Source organism: Cannabis sativa, chromosome 6 (assembly GCF_029168945.1).
Source record: "Cannabis sativa cultivar Pink pepper isolate KNU-18-1 chromosome 6, ASM2916894v1, whole genome shotgun sequence".
NCBI classification, from domain to species: Eukaryota; Viridiplantae; Streptophyta; class Magnoliopsida; order Rosales; family Cannabaceae; genus Cannabis; species Cannabis sativa.
In genome coordinates, this window is record NC_083606.1 from 5,706,598 (window position 1) to 5,729,166 (window position 22,569).

Consider the following 22,569-nt stretch of genomic DNA (forward strand, 5'->3'; position numbering starts at 1 on the left):
AAACAAAGCTGAGATATACCTCAAGCTTACTCCTTACTAATTTACATCCTCAAACAATGAAACTAAATCAAATCATCTTGATTAATTTTTTGTAAGCCTATACAATTAATTCTATTGTAAACATCAAATTATATTCTTTTTACTATATACATAATAGTCAAAACTTTGTTCTTCCAAAGAGCCACATTTTGAGCCTTCCAAATGCTATATATGAGAGAAAAAATAATGGCCTAATAATAAATTTTTTTGAGCTTGGTTTTATTAATGCTGAGGTTGTGAAATTCTTAAGGGTTATTGTATACACTTTTATTTGATATGTGTCTTAGTAGGCCAATAAATTAAAGATGACTTTCGTAGATGTTATAATTAATGAATGATGATATGTTGGTGTGGCAAAAATTAACCTCTACTTTCTTGTACGTGCATAGATATATAATATTGTGGCATATTATTACTATTTTGGCTGTCCAATAATTAATTAGTTAGTTTATATTTATTTCGATTACATCATGATTAATTCATTTATAGTCTGTACAAGTAAAGAAAAAGATAAAGGAAATAGGACAAACGAGTCCAACTTCTGATCATAATCCATTCTATAATATTATTCATAAACGTATACACATATAATAAAGAAATATAAAAGATAATATATATCTTCATTTTATATTTGTAATTGTCACTCTCCTCTTTCTCTTACCATCTTCAATCCAAGATAACTGCATGTATTAATCACATAAAAAAGAAATTATTTGTGGTACGAAGGGGGTGTCATTTCTAATCACATATATATAATAGAAATTTATAAATGTTATGAAAGAAAAAAATATATAAATATATATATCGACTTACCGACCAATCATCATTAGAGTGGCTTGAGGGTTGGTCCCTGGAGACACAGTAAAAGTTGAACCATCAACAACTCGAAGTGAATTAGCTCCAATAACCCTAAATTCACCATCAACAACTTTTCCCACAAGACATCCGCCATGATAATGCCAAAAGGTTGTAACTGAACTTCGACAATAGTCTTCCATTAGCGAATCATCTGATTGATTTGTGGGCAAAAGTTGCCCTAGAAACATGAAATCCCTAACACCATTCATATCCTTGTACTTAAATCGATCCATAGACTTAGTCTTCAACAGCTCGCCAAATTTCTTCATTGCGCTAACGCAACGCGCTAGGTCAATTGGATTAGAGAAGTAGTTGAACCGGACATGTGGTGTGACTTTGACATCAGTGGCAGAAGCCAACGTAAGAGCACCCGTGGACAAAGGCCCAACAATTTTTTCTACGAATATTGTTAGGGTTAATTGTGGTGGTAATAATGGGGTGGGGTAAAAGCCAAAAGGTAATTTTGTTGGTGAAAATGGCAAGCTATATGAGTTGGTCTCTATGTAATAATCTTTGGTAATTCCTACAACTTGTCCTGTTGATGCTTCCAATGGGAATGGGATTATGAGATTAAGATTGTTACGAGGATTATCAGCCATGAATTTTCCAACATTGGGTTGGGATAGGACTATGGGAATATTTTGTGATGAGAGGTATGATTTTGGACCAATTCCACTAAGTAACAAAAGTTGAGGGCTTCCAAGTGCACCTGCACTTAGTATAACTTCTCCTTTATCATGAATTAGTGCCTTGTGAGACTTCCCTTCTATATCGCTATATATAACTCCAATAGCAGTCACATCTATTTATTTCACAAAAATAATATATATAATTATGTGTATTAGCATATAGAAGATATGTAATTCTATTTGACCAATACATTATTTTGTTGTTGCCAATTTTCTTACAATACTCAATCAGAAGAAAATATAGATTGGAACAAAAAAAAAAAGTTTTGTACTTAATATTTATGTTCAAAAATATTTTCTTTATATATTTTTTTATAATTTTAAGATTTAAAATTTTTATTTATAAAAATAAATTTACAAAATTTTAAAATTACATAAATACGCTTCGCTCAATAAAAGTTATAAAAACAACTTAAAATAATCAAAAATTAATATAACAATAAATAAAAAAACCAATTATAAATAAACTATAAAACAACAAAAAAAATAACTATAATAACTAAAACAACAAAAAAGATGTTCATTATTTTTACTTAAAAAGTATTTTTGTAAATAAAAAATTTAAATAAGAATAATAATAAAAAAATTTCTGCGCGTGTTGACATGTTTTAATTTGTAATTACTTTGTCAAATTTTTTATCTATTATATAAATTTTTCTAAGATTTAATCACAAAATTGTGGCAAAGATACATTCATCACATTCTATTATATACAATAATATTATTAAATTTATGCAATTAGAAACATATATTTAATAAGAATAAAATGTATTTTTGTATATAAATTTTATTTTTTATGAACTTTGTAATATATTTTTTGTCACAATTTTTTTTAGTAAATTATGTTGTCGCCATTATAATATTTTCTTTTTTACCCCCTCTATATGTAAAAACTAGCATCGAGTATTATTTTGTGTATATATATTAGCATTAATCAATTCTTGTATATCAACTCGACACGAAAACTAATTAAATAAATAATCCTTATCTTTGTGGTGATGTATATGTATATCCTACTATATTAACATTATACACCAATTAACAATAGTATACTATGATGTGGTGCTATAATTAAATAAAATATTCATATTGACATATTAATAACCTTGACAAAATTGTTATGACTAAATAAAAATAAAATGTTGATTTGGAACTTTCATTGTGCCTACATTTAACATTTGGTTTGTTGTTGATATATATAATATCAATATTCAGAATATTGATTGGAATTGTGGACATGTTATTTTGGTTGAAGGAGTTAAACGGGGACAAATATGTCACTTTCTCTCCTAACTATATTATGATCTTGTAAATATATATATTTAAAAAAAAAAAAAACTTATAATATGTTATTGAATCCAAATTGGGAAATTTGAAATTATATGCATATTAGGGACTAAAATTGGTATCTTAATCTAAAACTATACATAATTTGTAAAATGGGACTTAAACCCAATTTTACCCCCCTCATTTCTAAACTCTCTCTCTCTCTCTCTCTCTCTCTCTCTCTCTCTCTCTCTAGCATTTGAAATCGCACCACCCACGAATCCCCACTCGAACAAAGAAACCACCGAACCCACCACCCCACGGAGGGAACCCATCCACTGAGCACGCGACGAGCCTTTCCCGTTTCGGTTTTTTAATTTTTTTTTCTTATTGATTATGGTGAAAATATTGTTAGTTGATAGATTTAGGTTGGATATGTGCATTCTTGATTAGATCTAGGGTTAGATGGAGTAAATCTAGGGTTTGTGATCTTTCTGGGCAAGAAAATTCGATTTTCTGGTTTGATATGAGCTTGAAGATGAAGGCCCGATGCATGGCCCGATGTAGGCCCGATGTAGGGCCCGATAGTTTGATGCCCATTTTGGATTTTTTTAAAAAACATTCTATTTATAGGACTGGCCCGATGGGCCCGATGTAGGGCCCGATGGTCAGATGCCCACTTTATTTTTTTTAATTTTTTTCATTTTATAGGATTGGCCCGATGGGCCCGATGGTCAGATGATTGGCCCGATGGGCCCGATGTAGGGCCCGATGCCCACTTTAATTTTTTTTTGTTTATAACAAAGAGAGAAGAAGAGAGAGGGGAGGCAGTAATGTAAATGGGGGTACTTTAGGAATATTCTAAAATGTGTCATATCCCACAAATATTAAATGTTATGTGTTTAGAGAAAAAATATTAAGTATATGTAAGTATAGAAAATCAAATTTCCCTCCAAATTTCATGTACCAATCGTAAAAAAATATTAAATGGTTGAAATATTGAAAATTTTAAATTAATTTAACCTTTATTTACTTGTAATATAGATTTTTGGTACTAGGTTATCTATCTTATTTTTTAAAAAAACTAATTTTGATAATTAATCATATCTCATTGCGTCCAAAAAATAATGAAATTTTTCTTATATCTATGTTTTTGTTTTCTCTTCACAAAATTCAAAGATTTGAATGTTGATTCTTTTTTTTCAATCTATTTAATTGTTAAATAATAAAAAGACGCACAAAGAGATCTTAGGTAGCTAGGGCATCATTTTCACTCCCATGCATCAATATTGCAATATTTTTTATTTTGGTACCTAAGAAATTATTTCCCGATTCTTTTGATATAATAACTAAATACATTATAGTTATCTTAGTCAACCTACCTATTTTCAGAAAATTATAAATAAATTACACTATCGATAATAGGATTCAAATTTGTTTTCTTTACTTGCATTGACTAATTATTTTGAATTTTATTTTTGACACTATAAATTATTTAAAAATTTTCAAAAATAAGTAAAATATCTAATATAGCTATAATATATAACATCATATATAAAAATGAAATAAAATCAATTTAATTATAGAACATACTTGAGAACTTAGAGGAGAAGATAATTCTTTGTACTGAAGCTTGAATTGCAATTTTCAAGTTATTGAGATTTCCATTATTGAGCAACTCAACAGCTCCATGTCTTCTCCCCATGTCATCAAAAGTTGAACCTGATTGCTTAGCTCCAATCTTATGTTTTGTAGTGACTCCATTATCAGGACCAATCCCTGCTTCTACAAAAGCTTCTTTCGCAGCAGCTTGCCAAAACGACAAATTCGAATACGACACTATCTTGTTCTTCACCCACTCATAAGCCTTCTCAACCGCATCCATGTCCCATTCCACGCCAGATTTAGCAAGAAAATCATTGTCAGCTTCTGAAAAGAAAGCGGCGTTAATCATGCTTGACCCACCTAAAACCCTACCCCTTACGTTCTCAACGCCATCCTCTGACGTAAATCTTTGCGCTGGCGTCGTGCCATCATCTTCTTCCATTAGATTAGCTAGAAATCCAGATGAAACCAATGTGTTTGGGTGAGCTTTAGGGACATTTCCTCTTTCAAGGACAAGAACTGAGTACTTTTCTGATAGAGTTGCAGCCAAAGGGCATCCTGCCGTGCCACCTCCAATCACTATGTAGTCATATTCTTCTACTAATGGTAGATCGGTTGCGTTGTAAACTGATTTCATGTAACTAAAATCTGTTTAAACAAGTATATGTCAATTAATAGATAAAGCTGAGGTTGAGAATATTGAAATATTATATAAATGAATAGAATATAGGAGTGTGAAGTTAATTACTATAATACAAATATATTTTTATTGGTGCAGTTTAATATCAGAGTTTATATAAATTATAAACACAAATTTGAAATAATAAATTAAAAAGAATATAATAAGGAGATCACAAGTACCATAATCAACTGCATAAACCAGCAATACTTTTCCATGAAAACAAGTTAATAATATTATTATTAGAAGAGTAAGAATGGATAGAGAATATGGTGCCATTTTCATTTATTTGTGAACTTAATTAGAATCTAAAAATGATATGGTTTTGCATTTACTTAAGGTTGGAAGTATTTATAACTTGAATAATTCATGAATATAACTAGCAATGAAAGAGAAACATAAGAAGAATAATATTAATTAAACCTTAATAGATAAGGATGATCCAATTCCTCGGCAGCCGCCCGAATCTATGAAATATTCATATAAATATATTTTTGAACTATAACACTGTCTCCACTAATAATAAAATATGTAATACTATAAAAATAGAAAATAAAATTATGTTAATACATGATAATAAAATTATGTTAGTAGTCTACGCAATATTAATTATTAAAAAGTAATTTTAAAAAATTAAAAAATTTAAAATTAAAAAAATAATTTTAAAAAATATATTTTTTCCTTTCTTCTTCTTCTTCTTCTTCTTCTTATCCATCCCAACTGCCTTCCCTATCCATTTCCCCTTCTTTTTCTGTGTTATATTCATCTCATTATTATCATCACCATCACACAAACACTATTAACACCACCACCACACAACCACCATTACCACCAATGCCACTGTTTTCTAAATCAAAGAAAAAAAAAATTAAATTAGGGCAAATATTAATGGCTGGGGCAGATCAAGAGAGAGAAGTGACGAGCTTTAGCTCTAGCGATCACCACGAAGAGAGAGAGAAAGAGAGAGATGAGAAGAGAAAGTGAAAGAGAGGGTTTGGAAGGAGAAGATTGAGAGAGAGAGAGAGAGAGAGAGAGAGAGAGAGAGAGAGAGAGAGAGAGAGAGAGAGAGAGAGAGAAATAGAGGGCAAATGGCTCTGGCGAGGGCTTGAGTACTATTCGGCTCCGGCGAGGTCCTGGGTGGCGAGACAAGAGAGAGAAAGAGAGGGCCTGGGTAGGAGGGCTAAGAGATTAGGGTTTCAAAAAGTTGAAGAAAGAAAGAAGAAGAAAGAAGAAAGAAGAAGAAATAGTAAAAAAAATATTTTTAAATTATTCTTTTTTTCTGATTTTTTAATTTTTTAAATATTTATAATTGTTTTTAAAATTAATATTAACTCGACGAAACATAACAATTTGACACGTGTACACGTGGACAGGCACGTAGCACTTAATTGAGATTTTTTGACAGAAGTGTAAAGAGCAAAACGGAATGTGGGATTTAAGTAGGTTTTGCCGTCAAAATTTCAATATATATTGTTAAGTGTTAAAACTTTAAAATTTGAGTGGTTTAGCCGCCAATATCCCTAATAAATAATGTTGCTATTACTAGTACAATTAATGCTCAACGCAATTAGAAACGATATGACACATCGTTATTATTAGACATAATTAATATATTTTTAGTATTTTGTTTATATAAAAATAGTGTCTTATAGTATAGTCATATAATATCACTATGAGGTCATATTTAATCATCGAGTTGCCTACACGTTACGAAGCGTCTGCACTATGTTACACCGCAGAAAAAAAAAATATAGTTTAAAGTTTTTTACGATGTGGTTGTAATTTATATTTTTGCCAAACCGTACTGTATGATTTGCGATTTTAAATTCAATAATTGTGATTTAAACAACACCATACTATATAATATAAAACAATAATTTTTAAAATATAATTTTATGTCTTTATATATTAAAAGTGCCTATCTAACGACAATTCTTGGTTTAACAGAATATGCTTTACAAATAAAAGAATATTATGTTAAATTTAACCCCAAAAACAATCGTCCACCATTTTTTAAATCGTGACTGTCAAATCTACATATTCTCTCTCTGAAAACTCTTTTGTTTCTCTTAAAATTCTCACAATTCAAAATCCCAGACACCGGTCTGGCTTTGATCCGGGGATTAAATTGAATCATCGATCCTTTTCTACAGTTCCTCGGGAAAAGCCTTCGCCTCTTTCTCTTTTTGCGTTTGGATTTTGGTGTGATTGAATAGTGGTTTGTGTTTGGCAACCGGGAAAACAGGTGAAGCGGGATTCTGTAAAAACGACGACGGCGACGACGGATCTGTTGGTGGAGAGTCGGAGTAGCTCTGACTGTCTGGTAGGCCTGGAGTGCTTGCCTCTGATTGTTGTAATTGTATTTAGGTTGACGCGTTTGAGCACTGCAAAATTATTTATTTATAATCAATTTGCGTGTTCTTTTCTTCATTGTGATTTATTTGATTTTAAAATTATTTGACAAAATTTTACTTCTTGGGATTGGGATATCATCAGATGATTATCTCCCTTGAAATGTTAGCTTTGTCATGAATACTTGGTCTATTTTGACCAACCTTTTGACAAGTTTCAATTACGATCAAATTATGTTAATATTATTTGGACTTGTAGATAGAAAAACGGCTTCACCTACCTTAATTTTTTTAGTATTCTTTAATTAAGTGTGTAGGTCCACTAATCTTGTTTAGGGTTCCTACTGATCTTTACCTTGCAATTGTTAGCTCTTTTTGCATCTTAAAGATTGTGGAGTTCTGCTAAAATTCTGTAGAAAACAAATATATTTTATTTTAGTGAAAAACCATGATGCTGTTATATTGATTTATTATATTAGTTGGACTTCAATTAGATGAAATTCATTGTTTCCGTTTCTATTTTCGCTCTTTGAAACTCAATTTGGTATGGACATGAAAATTTGACTTTTGTTTGATATCATCTAATTATTTTTGTAAGTTTTTATGGTTCCTAGATTTCTTTGTAGCCATGAGAAACATTTGTCTTACTAGCAAGTTCAAATTCTGTGCAGGGAAAACTATGGCACCCCCCTCAACACCTACTCGAATAGGCCTTGCTGGTTTGGCTGTCATGGGCCAGAATTTGGCACTCAACATTGCAGAAAAAGGATTTCCAATTTCTGTTTATAACAGAACTACCTCCAAAGTTGATGAGACTGTTGAAAGAGCAAAACTAGAAGGTGACCTTCCTGTGTTAACTCAATTCAAAAGCCACGAGTCATTATCATGCTTGTCAAGGCTGGGGCACCTGTTGACCAGACTATAAAGACCCTCTCTGCTTACTTGGAGAAAGGTGACTGTATCATTGATGGCGGTAATGAGTGGTATGAAAACACTGAGAGGAGGGAGAAAGCCATGGCCGAGTTGGGTCTTCTTTACCTTGGAATGGGTGTTTCAAGTGGTGAAGAGGGTGCCCGAAATGGCCCTTTTCTTATGCCTGGAGGATCCATTGAGGCTTACAATTACATAGAAGATATTCTTCTTAAGGTGGCAGCCCAAGTTCGAGACAGTGGACCTTGTGTGACTTACATTGGCAAAGGGGGTTCTGGTAACTTTGTTAAGATGGTTCACAATGGCATTGAATATGGTGACAAGAAGCTGATAGCAGAAGCTTATGATGTGCTCAAATCAGTTGGAAAATTGTCAAATGAAGAACTACACAATGTTTTCACAGAATGGAACAAGGGAGAGCTTCTCAGCTTCTTGGTTGAAATCACAGCAGATATTTTCGGGATCAAGGATGACAAGGGAGAAGGTTATTTGGTTGACAAGGTTTTGGACAAGACAGGCATGAAGGGTACTGGTAAATGGACAGTACAACAAGCTGCTGATCTATCAGTTGCAGCTCCCACAATTGCATCTTCTTTGGATTCTAGATTTCTTAGTGGGTTAAAGGATGAACGAGTTGAAGCTGCCAAAGTCTTTAAAGCCAGTGGCTTTGGTGATGTGCTGACTGACCAAGTGGTGGACAAGGCAAAGTTGATTGATGATGTGAGACAAGCTCTTTACGCATCCAAAATATCCCAGTCAAAGGAAAAGCAACAAAAGAAGTTGAGTTGATTGCGGAAACAAGAACAAGAGTCTGAAACTTAAGAGCTTGCAGTATGGCATTTGTATTGTATGTGCCGTTTTGTACAGGATCATTAAAGAAAAAAATGCAAGTGCAACAATGTTGTCTCTGCCAACAAAACTCATGGCTAATGGATTATAGGTATACATATTTACTATATTTGTGTAATTAATTATTATGCTATGTATGTATAAAACTCTTGATAGCTCTATCATAAGAAAGAATATTAAACAACAGACATAAACACAAACACACACACCCACACACATTCATTAACTACTAAGTAGAAAAATAGATTTTAACAAGTTAATAATTTTGTCTACTCTCAAATTCTATTGCACTGTTTTTTTTGTCTTTTGTCTTTTCTGTTGGTACTTTACAGAAAGACAAGCGGACTGGTAGATAGATTTTTCTGTTTTTCTATTTTTGTTTAAATATGAATTTGAATTAAATATATATTTTTTGTATTAAATAAATATAAATTTGTTTTCTATTTAAAAGTTGAATTATATTTAAATTACTATTTTTTCATTTTTTATTTTTTGAAACAGCTAGATATTTTTAGTTAGGCCTATAAATATCACCATGAATTAAGGAAGCAGTTTTATAAGATACTTATTTTTCAGCCTTTCATAAACCACTACCACCATAATACTCCCCATGGTTTGAACTTCAAAGCAGTATGTTCTACAACGACAACGAAGAAACAAATTGTGAAAATCCAAAATGCGGAAAAAGATGTCTTCCTAAGCACATTATAACTAAATTAATATTTGAACTTCTTGCATATTCATACTAACCGTTACATATTTTGTATAAATTATTAGTGCAAGGACATATGTACAACTCAACGATGGTACAGAGTTGCTAGATGCTGTGATGTTCGGTGATGTTGCAGAAAACATATTCTCATGTACTGCAGTTCAATTAAGATCATATTCGGACGAGGTAACTATAAAAAAATAAATATGTAAAATTTATACATTTTCGTACATAGAAATACATTAAAACTTATAACTAATCATTTTTTTTTTACAGAAACATAAGTTGTTTGTCCAAAAAACTACGAAGCAATTATCAGCCAAAAAATGGAGAATTCAGTTGTACGTAGATGCAAACCGAACAATGACTTCAAAGTACAATCAGTTCACCATTCAAGCAGTTGAATCAATGGAAGATTAGGTAGAAGTTACTTTTTTTTTTTTACAGTAATTTTATTTTATTTAGTGTTGAGACTTTTCTTGGTGTCGAGCTTCTTTTTCTTTCTCTTGACTTGTTATTTATGGATTTACATGGAGTAGTGTATGCAAGTATTTCATATTTTCTAAAAGTAAATAATAAGTATTATTTTATTATGATTTATATATACCTAATTATATTTTACCAACCAATTATAATAGCACAAATATTAATTTGATAAAACAAATTATTCGTATGATCATGCCTTTACATACATTCTAAATAAGAAGAAATAAAAAAAAAAAACTAAACTTTACCTAAAACTAATATTTACGTGCCTCGGCACGTAACTCCTACCTAGTATATATATATATATATAAAATCATATATTTACAAAGTCCAAACTACATAATTAAATTATGAGAAAATTATAAATTTTTACGGGTTTTGATACTATTTGCAAAAATATGAATTTTTTTTTTTTCGAAAAAAGCTACTCAATGGGAATTTTTTAAAAAAGTTGAAAAAAATTAGATAAGGGTAACTAGGCACCTTTAGGGGTAACCAGTTACTTCCTTATACTATTTTTTTTATTAATTTTTTTCTTAAATTTTTCTATAAAATATTTTCTTAAAAAAAACCCATAAATTTGCAAGCTTATATGATAAAAATGAAAATTCCTTTGTGGAAATTACACATATTTATGAATTTCATACATTGTTTGCAAATTATGACTTTTTCTTCTCAAAAAAATTATTTTATGGGAAAAAAGGTTAAAAAATATTGAAAAAATAATTTAAGGTAGTACTTTTCCAATATTCTTAACATTTTGTTTATTTTTTTTTCATAAATAACTTTTTTTTTAAAAAAAAAACATATATTTTTGTAAACTTTTACTATTTAAAAGCCATATAAATAAAAATTGCATGTCAATTTTCATTTTCCATTCATTGCATATTAGTATTAGAATATATAATATGTATATTATAAATCTATATTATTTTATCAATTTTCAAAACACAATTCATATAATAACTTGATTAGTATATATATATATTATAATAATAAAATTTTAATAAGTTTTTTTTTGTGGTGCTAAAATTTTATTAGATTATTTTTGAATTTTTTATTATAGTATTTGATAATAGAAATAGTGTAAACTATCCAAACGCATTTTTGTGGTGTATTTTTAATAATTTTAAGATTTTATAAGGTCGTTGCAATTTAAAAAATTGAAAAAACTGCATGCGTGCGTAGTTTAGTTTAAGAAATAGCCAAAATTCAAATCGTCCGCACCGTGAAGATCTCTTTTTACTAATAATTAACAATTTTTTATGATAATTATTAACTTAAATTATATAAAAATTAATATTAATAATTAAATATCTTATATATATTATAACAGATAACAAATCCTCATTATTAAAATATTATTAACGTGCAAAGACCGCCATTGGTTTATTTATGGTAAGTTAAATACTAATCAATTTGTATTTTGATTAAGTGATCAATCATCACATATTAATAAAGTTGATTTTTTCATTTGGGAAACTTACATATATATTGAAAAAAGGGAAAAGATTACAAAATACTGTGATATGGAGAATTTTACATTTATACTATTCTAGACTATTTTTTTTTCTTTTATACTGTGTTCAGGCCAAAACGAATGAACCTCATCATTTTCAGCAAGCACAGCTGAAAATAGCCGATCAACCACAAAACAGCTAAAAAACAACTATTATTTAACCTAATCTCAAGAACATAGAATTTTGATCATCTCCGCAAATACTATCAATAATTAAGAGTTTAGTATTTAATTTCATCAATTTTTATTCAAAGAGGACCACTTATAAACTAAGAACTTTATATAATATACTACCCTTTCAGATTCAAGATTCACGCAAAGTGACAAAAAATTATTAAACTACTTGGTCACTTGAGGGGTACTAGGACATAAAGCATATTGCTCATAAGGCTAGAATGTAAAAAAAAAAAAAAAAAAAAAAAAGAAAGAGCGTATATAAAAAAAAAGAGTATATATATATATATAAATAAAGAGAGAGCTTTGGGGATAGACTAATAAAGTGTCTCTCGTGATGTAAAAAAAAAAAAAAGCCTCAGGAACAGGCTAATAAAAAGTCTCCCCAACATACAAGAAAAATTAAAACGTTGAAAAAATTTCAGATAAATAACAAATCAATCAGCTATTGGAGGAAGGCGAGGACCCAAGTCTCAACAAGCTGGTCAGAACAGTTTCAGGTTTGGATAAGAAATGAAGTCTGGGCTCAAATTTGTTAATTAGACTTCCAGCACATGAAGACAACATTCTCAAACTGCTTCACACACTGGTCACAAGTGACTAGGCTGCAAGAGCCTTCTTAGCAGCTTTGTAGCCTCCTAGTTGGTCTTCTCCCAAAAATCCCAAAGCTAGCTCATTGAGCTTCACATACATGCTGACTGCATTCTGGATATCCGTTTGATGGAGTTCTTCAAATTTTTTCACCTTGGCCTGGAGCTCCTTGATCTCCTCCGGGGTCCGGGGTCCGGTCCGGGTCCAGGTCCGGGTCTGGGTCCCGGGTCCGAGTCCGGGTCCAGGGTCCGGGTCCGGGGTCCGGGTCCAGGGCCGGGTCCGGGGTCCGGGTCGGGGGTCCGGGGTCTGGGTTCGGGTCCGGGTCCGAGTCCGGGGTTCAGGGTCTGGGGTTCGCAGTCCGGGTCCGGGATCCAGGCCGGGGTTTCGGGTTCAGGTCCAGGCCGGGGTCCCGAGTCCGGGTCCGAGTTCGGGGTTCGGGTTCGGGTCCGGGTCAGGGTTTGGTGTTGACCTCAAATTTTTTTTTAAAATATTATAATAGAAGCTAATACGGACCATTTATTATGTATTAAATAATACAACATACATTGTATTAAAAAATTTGATCGTAATAATTAATACAATACATTGCTTAATCCAAAACATAGTGTTATTTATTATTTAATACAATACGACCCTTATACGAAATACCAAACGATACCCTATATAGTTTAAATAAGTAAGCTAACAATTAAGCAAAAAAAAAAGTAAGCTAACATGCATTAAATTATGATCCAATGAATAGAAATAATAATAACTATTATATAGGATGCTTAGGTTGCATATAGACAATGTAAAATCAGTGTGTAATTTTATTAACTTTGAATATATAATTAATTATTAGCTAATTAGGATTTTCGCATCCCAAATTTTAATATACATTAAATTGTATTTGAATTTTTTTAGGTTGTTAATTATTTTTTTCAAACGTATTAAGATTGTTAGATTGAAGAATTTTTATTAAATTTTACTAACAGAGACGTGAATAAAAGTGCAGAAGACACGATTTGGTATATATCAAAATTTGAGAACATAGACAGTAACACATTAGTAAAATTGAACAGAATAAATATTCCTTGAACCCAATAATATTCTTAATAGTTTACAATAAATTTTTAATAATTTAAAAAGTATAATTTGATATATACATTATTAAAGTTCGAAAGATAAAAATCTTAATTAACCTTAATTATTGTATAGGAACATAAAAATATATAGTTTTATATTTACTTTAAATAATTGGAAATCAATAACTTCACGAGATTTCTAGTTCTAGACTGTCGTTCTCTTATCATCTTTAGCCCAAGATAACTGCCAAAAAACAAAAAAGAAAAATCAAATTAAGAATAGGGAAAAATAAAAGATTATTAATTAGTGCTAATACTTTATTTCACAAGCAATTTAATTAATTACAAAAGAAAATCTATATACAAACATATATTGTTAGGATTTATAAAACACTTAAAAAATATATATCACAGATCTAATTATATTCCTAAAAGTGCTTTAATATAGAAAACCCTAAATCATAAATCTATAAAGCCTTTGCTAAATTAAAGAAGAAGATGATGATAAAATATGAGCGGAAGCACTAACCTGAAGCCATTGTTGGAGATTGCAGAGAAGGTTTTGATCTTCCAAGAATACACTATTTTCTAAAGTATTTTCTCTGATGGGGAAGGAGATAATACAGAAACCCTAGTGTTTCTTGGGGACCACTACCTATTTATAGAGTCATCTTAGAATAACTCTTGGGTATTTATAATTTGGCCCCTCAACAAATTATAAATTAACTTATGGTATCTACACATTAATTCCATGACACTTTAATACCCTTTTGATACCCATAACATAATTGGTCACTTAATTTTGTATCACACTTTATAATAGCATATACATTATACATATGTGCCCACAAAGAATTTTTAATCCAACAATCTCCCACTTGGGCAACATATGTTACCTGATAAATGTATAACCTTATGAGCTCAAAATTTGCTATTATGTAAAGGTATTCACAACAATCTCGTCCATCAACTATACCCATATAGGATCAAAGCGATTTTCGTCATATCAATCATGACTAAACCCATCAATGGTCACATATACAAATATAGCCAAATGACATAGATCAATCATGGATGTGTAGCATGGAAATTACATGCAATGTGAACCGAACATGCCTATTTCCAACTGGTCCTCCTTAAACCAAAGTGAGGTCAAACTTAAACATAACAAAACAGAGTGAATAAACTGAAAACTTTATTTCTGATCAGAAAATAACCAAATACATAAATGTCTTAAACAAACATAAAGCAAAGAGAATACAAACTCCCACTAAATCATGATATCCTCAAGTAATACTACACCCATATGAGCAGTGTGCTCATGAAAGACCTTGGGTGGTAATCCTTTTGTGAGCGGATCCGCTATCATGGAGTTTGTCCCAATATGCTCTATGGAAATCTGTCCACTCTGCACTCTTTCTTTCACAACTAGGAACTTTATGTCAATATGATTTGACTTGGATGAGCTCCTATTGTTATTGGAATACAAAGATCGCCGATTTATTGTCACAGAATATCTTAAGTGGTCTTTCAACATTCTCCAAAATACGCAGCCTAGTGACAAAGTTTCTCAGCCATATTCCCTGATTTGATGCCTCATAACACGCTACGAATTCAGCTGCCATAGTGGAAGAAGTTATAAGTGTCTGTTTGACACTTTTCCAGGATATAGCTCCTCCAGCTAACAGGAAAATGTAGCCTGATGTAGACCTTCGTTATCTTGGCATCCAACGAAATCGAATCGAATACCCTATGACCTCCAAATGATCTGACTTCCTGTATGTGAGCATGTAATCTTTTGTTCTCTAAAGATACCTCATAACCCTCTTGTCGCTATCCAATGGTCCATACCGGTGGTTGCTTAAATATCTGCCTAACATCCCAACAATGTACGCAATATCTAGACGCGTACATACCTAAAGATACATTAGACTCCCTACAACTGATGCATAGGGAATCTTTTTCATTTCCTGAATTTCAAGGCTGCTTTTAGGGCATTGTCTAAGACTGAATTTGTATCCTTTAGCAACAGGGGTGTCACCTGGTCTACAATCTTGCATGCCAAACCTTTTGAGTACTTTATTAATATAGCTCTTTTGTGATAATCCAAGAATACCCCGAGAACGATCTCGACGTATTTGAATTCCTAATACAAAAGAGGCGTGACCAAGATCTTTCATCTCAAATTGCTTAGATAAAAATCTCTTGGTTTCGTGCAATAAGCCTATATCATTAGTAGCAAGCAATATGTCATCGACATATAGAACCAGAAATATGTATTTACTCCCACTGAACTTGTGATATACACAATCATCAATAATATTCATCTCAAAATCAAATGAGATAATTACTTGATGAAACTTGTGATACCACTGACGAGAAGCTTGCTTGAGTCCATAGATGGATTTGTTTAATTTGCAAACCATATTCTTTGGGTCACCAACCACAAAGTTTTCTGGTTGCTCCATATAAATTGTCTCATCAATGTCGCCATTGAGAAACGCTGTTTTAACATCCATCTGATGTAACTCAAGGTCAAAATGAGCAACAAGTGCCAATATTATCCTAAAAGAGTCTTTCGATGAAACCGGAGAGAAAGTCTCTGTATAATCAATGCCTTGTTTCTGAGTATAGCCTTTTGCTACAAGACGTGCCTTAAATCTCACCACATTACCATATTCATCCTTCTTGGTTTTAAGTATCCACTTACAACCAATTGGTTTTACACCTTCTGGTAATGGGACAACTTCCCAAACTTTATTGTCTTGCATAGACTTATTCTCTTCATCCATGGCATCAATCCACTTTTGAGAGTTAGAACTTTTCATGGCCTGATGCAAGTTGATTGGATCATCTTCCATCATTCCAATTTCATCCTCATGTTCTTGAAGAAATACAAAATAGTCATCTGAAATAGCATTTCTTCTCTCTCTTGTGGACCTCCTTAATGGCTCTTGTTCTTGAGGGTGTTGAATTTGTTCTTCTGGAACAATAGCCTTATCTTGATTTGGGAGTTGTTCAACATTGTCTTGTTGAGGTTCCAAATTCATTTCTTGATCAATGACAGGTGTGGAAGCCTCAACATTGTCTGAAATGATAGTAGGAACTGAGTTTGAATTCAATTCCTCCTCAAAAGCAATGTCTCTAACCTTATTTCTCCCCCCAAATTCAACATCCTCAAAAAATGTTACAGTTCCCGTCTCAAAAATATTTCTGACAATGGGATCATAAAACTTATAGCCCCTAGATCGCTCAGAATGACCAATAAAATAGCCGCTAACTGTTTTGGAGTCCAATTTATTTTCATGTGGCCTATAAGGCCTTGCCTCAGCTGGACATCCCCAAATGTGGAAATGCTTTAGACTAGGCTTTCGACCTGTCCAAAGCTCATAAGGTGTTTTTGCAACTGCTTTACTTGGTCCTCTATTCAAAATGTAAGCTGCTGTCTTTAATGCTTCTCCCCAGAGGGACCTAATCTTTATTGGCACCTAATCTCTTAGTTTTGGTCTGTTTTCCCTTGATACAATCTACACAGACATTGAAATCTGTGAAGTCAAGAGACTCTAAAATGTCATCAGACACAAGACGCTCAATTCTACCTCTTGAGATATGACCTAAGCGTTTATGCCATAATGACGCTGAATTTTCTTTCTTTAATTTGCGTTTAGTACCTCGTGATTCCACATGCAAGGTTTCATTATAGGATGCAATTGTTTCTAGCAAATAAATATTGTCTTAAGTATTCAAATAACCAGTTCCAATAATATTTGAATTTAAAGACAAAGTAAACTGATTGTTTCGAAATGAACAAGAATATCCAAATTTGTCCAACAAAGAAACGAAAACTAATTTCCGTCTAAAAGACGGCACAACAAAAGTGTCTTTCAAATCCAAATAAAAACCAGTTCCTAATAACAATCTGAAATGCCCAATTACTTCCACTTCTACCGATTGTCCATCGCCCACAAAGATGTATCTTTCACCATCACTTGGCTTTCGGTAGCTCAGGCAACCCTGCATAGAAACACTTATGTGAGTAGTAGCACCAGAATCTATCCACCAAGTGTTTCTAGGTACTGAAACTAAATTAACCTCAGAATAGACCAAAGTAAATTTAATACCTTTCTTTACACGCCATGCGTGATATTTGGCACAATCTTTCTTCACATGTCCAGGTTGGGTACAAAAGAAACAACCCTGAGAATCTTGTTGTTGTTTCATTTGAACTGGACCCTTAGCAGCTTCATTCTCAAATTTTCTTTTCTTGCCCTTATCCTTAGGGGTAGTTGCCAAATGAGCACTTTCGGTTTTGTCCTTTTTCAACCTTTCTTCCTCTTGCACACAATGAGAAATGAGCTCGTTGAGAGTCCATTTCTCCTTTAGACAGTTGTAACTAATTTTAAATTGGTTAAACTGTGGAGGAAGCGTTAATAAAACCATGAGTACAGGTACATCATCCGAAAGCTCAATCTTAAGTGTCCTTAATCTTGAGACAATATGATGCATTTCCATAATGTACTCCCTTACATTTCCTTGACCCTTATACTTCATGTTCATTAAAGAACCAAGAAGTGTTGTCATTTCAACCTTATCGTTTTTAGCAAAACGTTCCTCAATTTGTTCAAGGAAATTCTTAGCCATAGTAACCCCTTCAGATTCTGTGCCCCAAAAGGCTTCTGGAATGCTGTGTTTCATAATCATTAGACTCATGCGATTTGAACGATCCCACTTCTCAAATTCCCTTTTATCATCATGGGAACTTTCCTTAGTGAGAGGTGCAGGTTGTTCATTCCTTAGTGCATGGTCTAAATCCATACATCCCAGAACTATAAGTAAGTTCATTTTCCAATCCTTGAAATTGGTCCCATTAAGCATAGGAATAGAATTAATGTTAGCAGATATTGAGGTAGCAGAAGATGAACTAGCCGAATATAGAACAAATAAAACAAGCTCACATTAATATGCATAATTAAACAATAAATTCAAAAATTGGTTAATCCCATCTCAAGATACCAAACACACATTAATATCAAGTCTTTGGACAGTAATATTAACTGTAAGCGGTACTCTTGGTGTAGCAATCAAATATTGACAATAAAACTGTGCCAAACAATAGGTCAATCTTTGGATTAACGTATTGCTCACACAAAATACCTTATAATTGTCACACATTTATCGCTACAGGTATGTTTGAAATCTAACAAAATATTCACTTACCTTTGGGCTAGTCAATATAAGCATCAATTACAAACACACAACCATCTTAATATTTAAATAAATTAATCTACACAAAAGAGGTCACTTTGGCGACATATTGTTTCAATTAATTTACTCAAATATTAGTCATAAACCAACACCAAAATTTAAATTAAATTGTTCCAAATATATAATAAACTGAATATTTTATATATCCTTAGCATGTAAATAATACAAATTCTATAGGAATTCTAAATATTAATATGAATATATTGTATCAATCAATAAAAATTTCATGACTTTAAACATCATTACATATTATATTCTTTTTTTTTGAAACTTTAACCACAATCGTACAGTGGCATGTATAACTCACACGAGAAAATATTGATTAACAAAACATGTAAACATAAAAATAAAAGGGCTTCACATTACTAAAGGTAAAATTGATCAAAAACTTAATTTATGCAAAGTACATCAAACACAGCACCATTACCATAAATGGCCAATCGAATATAATTAATTGAAGCCGATTTTGAGCCCAGCCATTAATATATAACATATGAACAGAATATATCCACAACCGATAAAGATATCAACGATTGCCGAAATACAAAACCAAAACAATATAAAATAACTTTATATCATATAAATAAATATATATACGTATATATTTAAATCAAACCAACATATCTTCATTTTAAATAATTCATAGTACATCTTTAAAAAAAAAAGATGAAGTTCAAACCCTAATTTTTAAAATTCCCAAATTTCATAAACCAAATCATCAAATCTTCAATTAATTCAACAAAGGTGGCTCTGGTACCACTTGTTAGGATTTATAAAACACTTAAAAAATATATATCACAGATCTAATTATATTCCTAAAAGTGCTTTAATATAGAAAACCCTAAATCATAAATCTATAAAGCCTTTGCTAAATTAAAGAAGAAGATGATGATAAAATATGAGCGGAAGCACTAACCTGAAGCCATTGTTGGAGATTGCAGAGAAGGTTTTGATCTTCCAAGAATACACTATTTTCTAAAGTATTTTCTCTGATGGGGAAGGAGATAATACAGAAACCCTAGTGTTTCTTGGGGACCACTACCTATTTATAGAGTCATCTTAGAATAACTCTTGGGTATTTATAATTTGGCCCCTCAACAAATTATAAATTAACTTATGGTATCTACACATTAATTCCATGACACTTTAATACCCTTTTGATACCCATAACATAATTGGTCACTTAATTTTGTATCACACTTTATAATAGCATATACATTATACATATGTGCCCACAAAGAATTTTTAATCCAACATATATATATATATATATTCATTAATATACACATTATTGATGTGTGTCATTGTTAAGATTACCACTAATTAGTTGTGTGCGTGTAGGGTTTGATTAGTTAAATTTTTGTTATTAACTTAATTTCTAATTACATTTATGTAACTTAATTTACTTTTTGATAAATATACTCAACCATGCAGACATAGTCAAATTTATCAACTTTTATAACATATTTTTTTGACTTACCGACCAATCATCATTATGGTAGCTTGAGGATTGGTCCCAGGAGAGGTAATGAAAGTTGATCCATCAACAACTCGAAGTGAATCAATTCCAATAACCTTAAAATCACCATCCACAACCTTCCCAACTTGGCATCCGCCATGATAATGCCAAAAAGTTGTAACTGAACTTCGACAATAATCTTTTATAATCGAAATAGCTGTTTGGTTGGTTGGCAAAGAAGGTCCATAGAACAAGAAATCTCTATTGCCCTTCAAATCATTGTATTTCATTCGATCCAATGACTTAGTTTTAAGCAAATCTCTAAATTTTCCCATCATGCTAACACAACGTTCGAGATCAATAGGGTTAGAGAAGTAGTTGAACCGAACATGTGGTGTGGCTTTCACGTCAGTGTTGGAAGCCAACCAAAGGGAACCCTTTGATAAGGGTCCCGCGACTTTTCCAACGATATTCGCTACACTCAATTGTAGCGGTGGAATAGCTAAAGAGTAGTTGTGAGGGAAAAAGCTTGAAGGTAATGTTGTGGGAGAGAATGGCAAGTTATAAGAGAGAGTTTCTATGTAATATTCTTTAGTAATCCCAACAACTTGTAGAATTGATGATTCTAATGGGAATGGTGTTATGAGGTTAAGGTTGTTACGAGGATTATCAGCCATGAATTTTCCAACATTGGGTTGGGAGAGGACTATGGGAATATGTTGTGATGAGAGGTATGATTTTGGACCAATTCCACTTAGTAGCAAAAGTTGAGGGCTCCCAAGTGCACCTGCACTTAGTATTACTTCTCCTTTTTTGTGTACTAATGCTTTGTGAGACCTTCCTTTTGAATCAGTGTATATAACTCCAATAGCGGTAGGGTGATGATCTGATTAATAGTCATGGATATCAAATATTCTATTATCTTTCCACACATTAGTAATGTAGGACTCTGTAACAAGTATAATAAAAAAAAATTGATAAGTAAAAAGGAGACATACTTGAAGATTTGGTGGAAAAGATAATTCTATTCACATAGGCATGGAATGCAATTCGCAAATTTTTTAGGTTTCCCTTATTGAGCAATTCCACAGCGCCATGTCTTCGCCCCATGTCATCGAAAATAGAGCCAGATTGTTTAGTTCCAATCTTATGTTTTGTAGTGACTTTGTTGTCAGGACCAATACCAACTTCTAACAAAGCTTGTTTCACCACAGATTGCCAAATTGACAAATTGGAATATGACACTATCTTGTTTTTCACCCACTTGTAAGCCTTCTCAACCTCATTCATGTCCCATTCCACACCGGACTTGGCAAAGAAATCATCATCAGCTTCTGAGAAAAAACCACCATTAACCATGCTACTCCCTCCTAAAACCCTACCTCTTATATTATCGACACCATCCTCTGAAATGAACCTTTGCGCCGGTGTATCACCATTATCTTCTTCAATGAAATTTTTGAGAAATCCAGACAATGACAAGACATTGGGGTGAGCTTTAGGGGTGTTTCCTCTTTCGAGGACAAGGATCGAGTACTTTTCTGATAAAGTTGCCGCCAAGGGGCATCCAGCTGTGCCACCTCCGATCACGATGTAGTCATATTCTTCTACTAGTGGTAGGTCAATTGCGTTGTAAACTGATTTCATGTAACTAAAATCTGCTTAATTAAAACAAAATTTTGACATTTGATGAGTTGATGAGATATAAATTAATTAGGATCATATATAAAAGGCATATAGAATGATAATTGAAAAAAATAAAAATAAATAATAGACTACTACACGTACCATAATCAACTGCCTGAACAGCAAGTAATTTTCCATGAAAACAAGTTTTTAATAATATTAGCAAAGTAAGAAGATGTAAGGACATTTTTATTGATATCTTTGAACTTTGAAGCCACAAAAAAATGAAGATAATGTTCGATCGAATGAACTGATCAAATTAAAATGTTCAGCACTTCAAGTCACGTATTTTATAGGCTTCACAAATTGGTTTATGTAGAGTGAATACTAAGTTTAAAAACCGGTTA

At 32.1% G+C, this 22,569-nt stretch overlaps 2 protein-coding genes and 1 pseudogene across 3 annotated transcripts; 1 reads left to right on the forward strand and 2 right to left on the reverse strand.

The window, feature by feature from the left end:
* Positions 1–205: 205 nt before the first annotated feature.
* On the reverse strand, positions 206–5,642 carry LOC115725720 ((R)-mandelonitrile lyase 1). Its single transcript, XM_030655316.2, has 4 exons — positions 5,319–5,642; positions 4,446–5,105; positions 853–1,699; positions 206–719 (listed from the first exon to the last, which is right to left on the reverse strand). Exons 1-4 carry the CDS (start codon positions 5,419–5,421, stop codon positions 680–682), a joined length of 1,650 nt encoding a protein of 549 aa, XP_030511176.2. The 5' UTR covers positions 5,422–5,642; the 3' UTR covers positions 206–679.
* Positions 5,643–7,300: 1,658 nt separating this feature from the next.
* Positions 7,301–9,384, forward strand: LOC133038728 (6-phosphogluconate dehydrogenase, decarboxylating 2-like; annotated as a pseudogene).
* Positions 9,385–13,843: 4,459 nt separating this feature from the next.
* On the reverse strand, positions 13,844–22,525 carry LOC115724686 ((R)-mandelonitrile lyase 1). 2 transcript variants are annotated; one of them, XM_061116942.1, is made up of 4 exons: positions 22,325–22,525; positions 21,535–22,194; positions 20,558–21,422; positions 13,844–14,056 (listed from the first exon to the last, which is right to left on the reverse strand). In XM_061116942.1, the coding sequence occupies exons 1-4, from the start codon at positions 22,407–22,409 to the stop codon at positions 13,972–13,974; spliced, it is 1,695 nt and encodes a 564-aa protein (XP_060972925.1). In that variant the 5' UTR covers positions 22,410–22,525; the 3' UTR covers positions 13,844–13,971. The 2 variants fall into 2 exon arrangements, with proteins under 2 accessions (XP_060972925.1, XP_060972924.1); XM_061116941.1 differs by having other exon boundaries at positions 21,535–22,197; positions 22,325–22,501.
* Between the last annotated feature and the right edge of the window lie 44 nt (positions 22,526–22,569).